The sequence below is a fragment of the Lactuca saligna genome, chromosome 1 (assembly GCF_052625555.1).
Source record: "Lactuca saligna cultivar CGN05327 chromosome 1, ASM5262555v1, whole genome shotgun sequence".
NCBI classification, from domain to species: Eukaryota; Viridiplantae; Streptophyta; class Magnoliopsida; order Asterales; family Asteraceae; genus Lactuca; species Lactuca saligna.
Genome location: NC_136417.1, coordinates 139,482,487 through 139,492,329, shown reverse-complemented (window position 1 = coordinate 139,492,329; position 9,843 = coordinate 139,482,487). Strand labels below are relative to the sequence as shown.

General features: G+C 32.6%; 2 protein-coding genes across 2 annotated transcripts; one reads left to right on the top strand and one right to left on the bottom strand.

Annotated features, from left to right (window-relative positions):
• The first annotated feature begins 1,285 nt into the window (after window positions 1-1,285).
• LOC145044796 (uncharacterized) lies at window positions 1,286-4,850 on the top strand. Its single transcript, XM_078993224.1, has 4 exons — window positions 1,286-1,560; window positions 2,154-2,276; window positions 3,066-3,185; window positions 4,560-4,850. The coding sequence occupies exons 1-4, from the start codon at window positions 1,524-1,526 to the stop codon at window positions 4,622-4,624; spliced, it is 345 nt and encodes a 114-aa protein (XP_078849350.1). The 5' UTR covers window positions 1,286-1,523; the 3' UTR covers window positions 4,625-4,850.
• A 620-nt stretch (window positions 4,851-5,470) lies between these two features.
• EMB2219 (Mitochondrial transcription termination factor family protein) lies at window positions 5,471-9,641 on the bottom strand. Its single transcript, XM_078993223.1, has 6 exons — window positions 8,865-9,641; window positions 8,083-8,491; window positions 7,636-7,851; window positions 6,936-7,043; window positions 6,451-6,725; window positions 5,471-5,872 (listed from the first exon to the last, which is right to left on the bottom strand). The coding sequence occupies exons 1-6, from the start codon at window positions 9,560-9,562 to the stop codon at window positions 5,623-5,625; spliced, it is 1,956 nt and encodes a 651-aa protein (XP_078849349.1). The 5' UTR covers window positions 9,563-9,641; the 3' UTR covers window positions 5,471-5,622.
• Between the last annotated feature and the right edge of the window lie 202 nt (window positions 9,642-9,843).

Here is a 9,843-nt window from a genome sequence, read left to right as displayed (position 1 = left end):
GCCAGGTAGAGTCGCCACCCTAGAAAAAGAACAAAATGCAAACATGAACAACAGGGAATGACGGATTCAGAGGCGGTAGACATAAATTCGATGAATGGTTTGACGATCGCCACCTTTCCCTACCATTCATCTCCATCTCCGACCGATGTCGCTGAGTCGCTTCGCCTAGCATGACTGGATCAGAAGAACAGAAGGGAATCAGAAGAATAGAAGGGAGAATATCATATTGGCAAAGAAATCAAGGCTGTGGGAATTTGAAGAAGCAGAGATAAAGGAAGACGATGAAACGGGAGGGAAATACTTAATGAGAAAGGGGATTTAGGGTTTTGGATGATGTACTCTCGCAGATTCTCCTACTTATCTTCAATCAACTTCCTTCAACAACTTAATCATCGAAATGCTCTAGGGCGGTGGTGGGTGAGAGCTTTTTCAAGTTTAACTGAGAAGAAGAATCGAGAAGTGATGGAGTAACAACAGAGCTGAGGCGGTCACCATTGGAAGGATCTCGATGCGGTGATAGATTGTCGACACGTGTTTACAAAGAATACACATAATGTCAAAAAATACCCCCTTTAAAACAAAGACAGAATTGACCACAATCAAAGGATTATTTTTGCAAAAAAAAAAAAAAAAAAAAAAAAAAACCAGAAGTTCACTATTCATCTTGGAGGATAAGTTATATATATATATATATATATATATATATATATATATATATATATATATATATATATATATATATATGGGTAAAGTGAATATACCTAACAACCTTATATAAGCTTAGGTACCTAACTCCATAATACTACATCGGTTTGTATCGTATTTACAATGTAATTGCCTAAGGTTTTTAAACTTCAACCCCATAACTTGATTACTTCCAAAATCTTTGGACTTTCACTAATATCTTTCTTTTACATCACATCTTTCTATCGAATACCACCTGATGGACTTCATTTCCTACCGCTACAAATGAAAGGATGTAGGAGAAATATAATGATGAATTTCCAAATTTTTTTGAAGTAAATCAAGTTTAGGGATGAAATTTAAGAACCTTGGATGATTGCAATGAAAATTTAATCCAAAATAACGTAGTTTGATGAGGTTAGTTATATTCACTTTTCCTATATATATATATATATATATATATATATATATATATATATATATATATATATATATATATATATATATATATATATATATAGGAACCTCTTAATTTATTAAATATAATATATTAATATTTATTATTCCAATTGTATTTTATTTATTCTGATAAAGCAACAACTCCAGTTGGAATTTCAATGCGGGGAAACAAAGTGGACTCCCATCTGCCCCTCCCTTCTCTCCTGCGCTGCTGTTTACAGCAATCATTACTTCATTATTCCTCACGAAACACAGATTTTCTAATAAAAAATTCGAGATTCGTTTGAAGAACTTTTGTGGTTTGTTTACAAGCAAACTCCGTTTCAAATAACTTCGATCACCGGTCATATTTACCAGGACGGATCGCCGGAGCTGTCATCATGGGTTGTTCCGGATCGACGAGTGCCAACGGCGACGGTAAACTCTCCGATTTTCAGGGTCCTATTCGGTTTTCTGAAATTATTTTGATTTTTTCAAAGATACTTTTTTCTGTGAAAATGATTGGTAACCATGATATAGGTTTTTCGTTATTAATTGAAATCGATTTTGTAGCCAATCATATCGTGCTTTGACTTAATTGCTGTTGAAATGGCTTATTTTGATCTGATTGATATTCGAGTCTTTTTGTGTGGCTAACGAACGTTCTTAGTTTAGCTACTGATCTATATGATTGTTTTTTTAACTATTGGCTTGGGCTTTTAGAAATTTCTTGTTTTCTTTTGAAAATTTTGAACCAAATGATTAATTCGCCATTGAAGATTCTGTCACAATGCCAGATTACGATGAAGTTTTGGTTATTCTAAGTTCTATTTGTTGCTAGGTTCTTAAGCCCCTATTTCCTTATGTTTTTAAATTGCATCACTCCTTTATTAGGCAAAGTTTATGGTTAAATTTGCATTGTTATCATTATCGTATCATTGGTTTACAACATTTGATTATTTTGTCATTGTAGAAATATTGGTTGCATATTTGAATAATAGTCAAACACTTTTCATCTTTCATTGTTTCAGAAGCTGTTAAGAAGATAATTAAACTGAAGCCATGGAAGCATACTGAACCAATAACAGGGGAGCAGCTGAAGCTGATGCGTGATGAGTTCTGGGATACTGCTCCACATTATGGTGGCCGAAAAGGTTATCTTTTTTTCGTTTTTCTACTTGCTGTATAAACCCTGTTTATTTTTATCTATTAATTGCAATGTGGATAAAGTTTTGTTTGTATAAATGATCGTTTAAAAATATTTGAGAAAATAAACGCAGTATTGGGAAATTAATAAATGAACACAAATTTGTAGAATGTTAGGACTTTAGGAAAACCTCGTATCCCTGTTTTATCAAGTCTAAAGATTCATCTTTTTTCAGGTTTAAATTTAGACTGTTTTCGTACGCCAAAATAGAAGTTATTTTAATGATGGGATACACGTTTTCTCGACTCTTTGATCATGTATACATTTTAGATGTGGTATCTTTAACGGAGAATTACAAAAAAATACAACGTACTTTCACAATTTTATCGATTTAACACTATTAATTATTTTCTATAATGATTAAATCGTTCTCTCTTTTTTTTTTTTTTTTTTTTTTTTTTTACTATTTTCAGCATTTTATTGTTTTAGCTGATTAATTATTATGTTTTATTGAAATAGTACTATAATAATCATAAAGAAAATAATTTTCTGTATTTTGTTCTTTTCCAAAATAAATGGTTGTTTCTTATTAGTCGTTACATAAAATAATTAACAAGCTCTTGAAAATTGAAAAATCAGTGAACTTGTTAGCTTGGATTTGGTAAGTCTTGTAGGTTTTCAATAAGCAAATTGAAAAAGCTGGAATTTATTATTTGAAGTATTTCATGAAAAATCTCCACCAATATATTGTGTATGATGTAAAAATGGATAAGTTAATAAAATAATTAATTGTCAGAGATTTGGGACGCCCTTCGAGCTGCTGCAGAAGCTGACTTATCCCTGGCACAAACGATAGTGGATAGTGCAGGCATTATCGTTCAAAAGCCTGATTTGACCATATGTTATGATGAAAGAGGTATTCCTTCATTTACCTATAAAGTCCCTCACCTCTTGTATTTTTCTTTTAAAAAAAAATCACTTTTTTCTAATTAATTTCCGTACATTTAGAATATGGGATATTCTCTTTACATTTTTCGGTTTAGATTATTTTTGGTCATTTAATTTTTGGTTTTGTGCTCATTTGGTCACTTAATTTTTTTTAAGTTTTAAAAGATCATCAAACTTTTGGTTTTGTGCTCATTTAGTCACTTAACTTTTGTTTTGGTCACCAAACTTTTAAAATCGTGTTCATTTAGTTACTAAACTTTTAAATTTTTTTAAAAGTGTGATGACAAAATAAGCACAATTTTAAAAGTTAGGTGACTAAATAAGCACAAAACTAAAAGTTTGATGATTAAATGTGACCAAATCAAAAGTTAAATGATTAAATGAGTACAAAATCAAAAGTTTAATGATCTTTTAAAACTTAAAAAAAGTTAAGTGACCAAATGAAAAAAAAAACAAAAAATTAAGTGACCAAAAATGACCTAACCTTTGAATTTTTACGATTTTACTATGTTTTGTAACTTTTCCTGGTTTTAACATAGCCCATAGTTAATGCAACTTTTTAGTTTTATCTTTTTTTTTTCATCGGTTATAGATACCAATTGCTATGACCTTGTTACAACTTGCTTAAATAAAGACGCAAACAATGAAAATCAAAACAGAATCACATCTTTGATTGCTCAAGACTTAGCTAGAGAGGCTACTCTCTCCATAAACAAAAAGAATAAAATACTTATTTCAAGGATGATTTTACCCTTTTGCCCTTTCTTGAATTAATTGAGGGTATAGCAGTTGCCCAACCCCTTGTATTTATAATTTACACTTTTTTTGCCTTTCAGGTTCCGTATTTTTATTTTTCCTTTTCAACCCATTTTATTAAAAATATCTATACTCTTTTACCTTTAGGACTTTAGATTGCCCAAACCCTTGTATTTAGAATATTTACACTTTTTTACCTTTCAAGTTTCTCAACTCCTTGTGTTTGGAAGATTTACACTTATTATAATTTTTTTACCTTTTATGTTCATTAATCCCTTGTATTTGGAATACTTGTAACCTTTCAAGTTGTCCAACCCCTTGTATTTAGAGTATGTATTCTTTTTTTTTTTTTTTTACCAATTAAGTACATCAACTTCATTTGTTCAAAATACATTTTTTCCTTTGAAGTTCCTCAAAATCTTGTATTTAAAAATATTTACAGTTTTGCCTGTCAAGTTTCTCAATCTTGTAATTATGATCTTTACACTTTTCACCTTCCAAATTCCTCAACCCATTGTTTTTAGAATATTTACATTTTATTCAACCCCATGTATCCAAGATATTTACATTTTCCCCCCTTTCACAGGTGCAAAGTACGAGTTGCCAAAATACGTTCTGAGCGAGCCAACAAATTTGGTTCGTGGAAGTTGAGAACGGAGATCTTAACACTGTTTTCTTCCATTTTCAAGGACCAAAAAACATGTATATTTTTTAGTTTTATTCGCCACCCATTTTCAACATATTTTGTGACACAAACACACGGTTGCTAGTTGATCTTCAACTTCTACAAGATGTGGATATTTTAAGTAGAAGTTGTGGTATGTAACACTTGTTTTCCATGGATGCATATATATATATGCCCTCTTTTCTTGTACCACTTCCACATTCCTTTCTTCAAAGTTTAGATCACAATAAAGGGTATATCCGTGAATGTCATCATTAACGTCCACGTCAACATGCAGAAGGTAAATCACAAATCACAATGTCCCCACTTGAAGCCAGTTACAAGTTAGATCATGCTTATCAAACTAGTATTCGTAGATGTATACATGGGTGCATCCACCTGGGCTTGTTTTTGCCTTGATACAAGCGAAAAAAAATTGGTGTCTAGCCCTAAAACAATTCCGTTTTTGTTTGGTTTTTAGGTTCAATTGAATTAATTTCCGGTTTTTTTTATTTTTTTGCTAGCATAAAGTTATTAAAATTCAAAACAGGTTACATGGATTTAATGAAACCAAAATGGCAAATCCATGAAAATATATATATGCTGCTTTTCAAAATATGTAATAACAACAATCATTCTAGAAATTTTTAACGACACAGCCTAATGGAATTAAGAAAACTAAGAGTACTAGGATTCAGTTCATTTTAACCCAAAAATGCAGTTTTTTTTTTTTTTTTTTTTTTTTTTTTTTTTTTCAAAAACAAGAAACTAGTGATCTAACGTGTATACAGTCGCCTTTTAGTGTTTTAGTACACCACCCAGCCATAATGTCCTCATATCAAACTTGTAAAATTCTTTTCTTTGAAGGGCAGAAAATGATGTTTTTACTAATTAGATTACAAACAAAATGGGGTAGATGGCTCTAATGATTTGTACCTTACAAATCGTTATATACAAATATCTATCTATCAACTGTTAACTAAATTCAATCTCCAACGATTGAGAATTCATCATCAATTTCATCCTCCAAACCATTCTCTCTCGGGGAATCTAATTGTATGTCGTTTGAGATTCCGGATTCAAACCTGTCACGCCTTTGAACAGCAGCCTCTACTCTTTGATGGAATTCATCATCTGTGCTTGAGAGCATGTAACGAAGTTTGAAATTTACACGATTATCCACAAGAATCTTGTGCCGAGGTATAATCCGATCTTCAAGAGAATAGCTAAAGAAACTGCACACAATTACTTATCAATTATCATCCTTTGTTATACATTACAAGACATGACATAACATGACATGACATAACAACTTATATTGTATTTAAATTTACATTGGACTAGGACTAGGTCATTAGGATTAATATTAACGGGACAAAAATTGCAAACCTTTGTCCCATCTAAAAATATGGGAAAGGGTTTCGTTCTCTTTCTTTTGTATGTGAAAAAGACGTAAATACCCTCCTAATCTTCATCTAAAACAGCCCTTGAAACCTTGTCTTGTCCAGTGTAGTAAGCGCAGCCGTAGGTTATGCAAGATATGACTTGAACTGGACGGGACTAGACAAGGTGGTTTTCTTAGGGCTATTTCCGATGATGAAGATAAGGAGGGCATTTATGTCTTTTATACAGACGAGAGCGAAGCCCTTTCCCACATTGTTCCGTCTTTTTATGTGGGACAAAAAATTGCAATCTTTGTACCATTGACTTGGGTACAATTCATGCCTTAACATCAAACCTAGTACTACACAAACGCATTATAATATATCATTTGAAATTTGAAATTTGAAAAAAAAGATGGTATTGAGCATACCGCGGAAACTCTATGAGATCGTTTAGAGGGCGGACCATTGTTCTTCTTAGAAACCGATATTTAGGGCGAAGAATATCAATATTGTAGCGAAGAAGCATGGGGAAATCAGCAATCATTTCACCCAATGTGTTAAGGTCTATACCAAGTGACAAAAAATATTTCACATTAGGCTCCAATTTCTTTGATATGCTACACCCCAAAAGCTCTGGCCCCAAACCTATCACCTTTCCAATGTTAGTTTGAGAAACTCCCGCTTTTGTCAATAAAAATATCACCTGCAATATTTTTAGTCAAATTAGGAAATACTTGTAAAAGGTTAGGGCTTTATGGGGAAAGCTTCTTTCGTTAACTTTCTCAATTAAGTCATTAAGTCAAAAGGAAATACCGATATATAGCTTACCAGACTAAGTCATGTTCTCATTACATCCATTAAGTCAAAATGAAAAAAAAAAAAAAAAAAAAAAAAAAGCAATTTGGGTTTATACCACGGGCCGTATTTTCTTGTAGAGACTGTAAGTGAGTAATGAAGGAAACTTGACAAGCATACTAGCAATTCCCTTTTCTTCAACACCAATGTCACGGAAGAATTGTACCTTCAATTTAAAAGATTATATTGTAAATATAACTATTGTGAACATCGAACAAGAAGACTTGAGATTAACAAAGTGTCAACTTAACTCAACAACTAGTAAAGTAAAGATTAATTGATCTCGATAAAATTTAAGTAGTCCAAATTTAGGTCTTGCTTCTTTTTTCTTTCCACCAAGTGTTAGTCACGATAAATGATGTTTATAAAAAATGAAGGAATACTTAGCCTCAATGTAATGACTTTCTCTATTAAATCGTTCTTTCTATATTAAATCATATAGAAACACGCATATATTGCTTACCGAATTAAAATATCTTTGTGTTAAGTTCTTTTATCTAAAAATGAACAAAGGCTCTTATAATAATTATGGTAAGCAAAGCACAATGTACTTTCACCATGTTATCGATTTAGCCACTAAACCATCTTCTTTAGTGATTACAGCAGTGACTATGGTCTTTTTTAAGGTTCAAGAAAAGTATTATGGTTTAACCACTACAGAAAATAGTTACCTGTCTAAATCCACAAATTGAGGGATAAGACTGATCAATTAAAAAAAAATAATAATAAATATTAGATGTATAAAAGAGCATGCATACCTTTTGAACAATATTGGTATCCATATCATAACAAAAGACCATGGGTTTTACAGTGAGAATTCTCCTCATACCATCTCGAGAAATCCCAAGATAATAAAAGTACTTAACAAGAGGCTTCCATCTTTCTTCAATGCTACATCCCATCAATTGTGGCCTAAATGCTAGTAATCTTCCCACATCTTCATTACCAATCCCAAACTCCTTTAGATATGCAACCTGAAAAAGGTCAAAAAACACTACTTTTTTATCTTCAACTGGACTTTAATTACCTTTGCATGTTTCAAGAAACTTTGGCTAGTAATATAACAACTATAGCATCGTACTTTCAATTTTTTTTCTTATTGAGACATTAAACTTTTTAAAATCCTATCTATAATAAACATATTAATAATAGTAGACTGCTATTTCTTGCACTTAGCCCTTTAAAAAGGTATAAACTTCACATACCTTTTGGTTCATTTCCTCAAGAGAATAGAATCCAAGAACTTTGGGGAAATCAAAAACCATTGTCCCGAAATCTCTCTCATTCATACCCATATCAAAATAAAAATCTTTTCGGATCTTGAGTTCTTCCATGCTAAAAGACAAAAGTTCTGGACACCTACTAATCACATAACCCATCCACTCCCTTCTAACTCCATTCATTTCCAAGTAACAAACTATCTCATCCAACTCTTCAATCTCCCTCTCCAATATATTCTTTCCTGCTCTAAGTAATGCAACCCCAATAAATCTCCCATCCACATGAATTGACTTGAGCCACTCGGATGTACTCCTAATCGATTCCATATTTCCTCTTGCACTGCAAATTAGCTTCCCAATTTGGGGATATGATAATCCGTTATGTTTTAGCCACCTAAAAGAGTAAGGATCACTCACTGTGTAAGCTTTTTCAATTTTCAATTTGGAATTACATTTGTGATTTGTCTATCTTTACATGATTTGGGACTTGTAATGTATGATAATGCAAATTGCAAAGATCCCAAGCCCCCAAGTGAAGTAGGGTAATTTAGGAACATCAAGTTGATCTTAATGTCAATTTGTTAAAGAGGGAATCATACATACCCACACAAAACTAATCATTCTACTCGTTTAAAAGACAACCAAACACTAATTTTAATATGGCAGAATGGAAGACCCTAAACATAGAGCTTGAGCATTGAAATTTTTGTCTATAATTGATGGCTATGTCATAGAATATTCAAATACTTGTTGTTTTAATGCTTTACCTTATTAGAGGGACGACATTGGAGGTCTCTAAGCAAGCTTTGGCACGAACATTAAAAGATGAATTAGCGTATTCAGGCAACTGTTTCATTGAGGCGGCTTGGATCATAACGTAGTCAATGAACTCGGGGAACAATCTTGAAGCCAAATTCGTAGAATAAGTGATCCCAAATTTCCCTTTTCTCATAGCTTCCTTGAAAATTTCTAACGTCACTTCCCTCCTAATCTCAAGTGCCCTCAAAATCACTTCATAATCGTAATCATCGTTTTCTCCATTAAACACTTCTTTGATTTCAGGTAAAGAAGAGTTTACATCGACGTCCTCCGGAGATTGGACATAGATTGAGCCTGGAAATTGAGGGGTCCTTTTTTTAGCCATTGACAACTCCAGAAGCTTCGACATTTCATCATAATCATACCCACTTGGATTTGGGGATTTGGAAGAAGTTTTGTTTGTTGAGAAGAGGAGGGAGGTGGATTTTGCGTTGTGTGTTCGGAGAATTTTATCTTGGTTGGTTGAAGTGATTGTGGGGTTAGAATTTGGAGTAGTTTCTTGTTGGGAGTGGGGATGGTGGAGAGAGGAGGCGGATATGGGTGGCAAGTGGTGGCGGGTGAAGGCGAGGGAGGCGATGGTGGAGGAAATGGGGAAGCGAAGGGTGGCGACCTGGTGGAGGGGATAACTTTGTTGGGAAGAGATCATTTTGGATAAGACGCATTTCGTCTCTAATTTTCTTCGGAGTTCATAACGACACTGATCACCGGGTAAGGGAGGTCTGAAACGGAGCATCTAAAAAAGTTTTGACTTTATATTTATTTTTCTTTTTTTAGATTATTTGTTTTACATGGAAGAATAGTTAATATCTTAAAAGAAAATGACTTAAAAAGTTCATTAATATATTTTTGGATTTGTATATATTTAATCATTGATTTTTTTTTTTTTTTTTTTTTACATTTAACATTTTAATTTGTGTTTTTTCCACG

Bases quoted from the DNA above. Each gene is read 5' to 3' on its own strand.
- LOC145044796 (XM_078993224.1), top strand. From the start codon at position 1,524: ATGGGTTGTTCCGGATCGACGAGTGCCAACGGCGACG. The intron at 1,561-2,153 runs GTAAACTCTCCG...TCATTGTTTCAG, and splicing joins GACGAGTGCCAACGGCGACG to AAGCTGTTAAGAAGATAATT. The intron at 3,186-4,559 runs GTATTCCTTCAT...CCCCTTTCACAG, and splicing joins CATATGTTATGATGAAAGAG to GTGCAAAGTACGAGTTGCCA.
- EMB2219 (XM_078993223.1), bottom strand. From the start codon at position 9,562: ATGATCTCTTCCCAACAAAGTTATCCCCTCCACCAGGTCGCCACCCTT. The intron at 7,852-8,082 runs GTATGTGAAGTT...GACCTTTTTCAG, and splicing joins TTGAGGAAATGAACCAAAAG to GTTGCATATCTAAAGGAGTT. The intron at 5,873-6,450 runs GTATGCTCAATA...AATTGTGTGCAG, and splicing joins GATCTCATAGAGTTTCCGCG to TTTCTTTAGCTATTCTCTTG.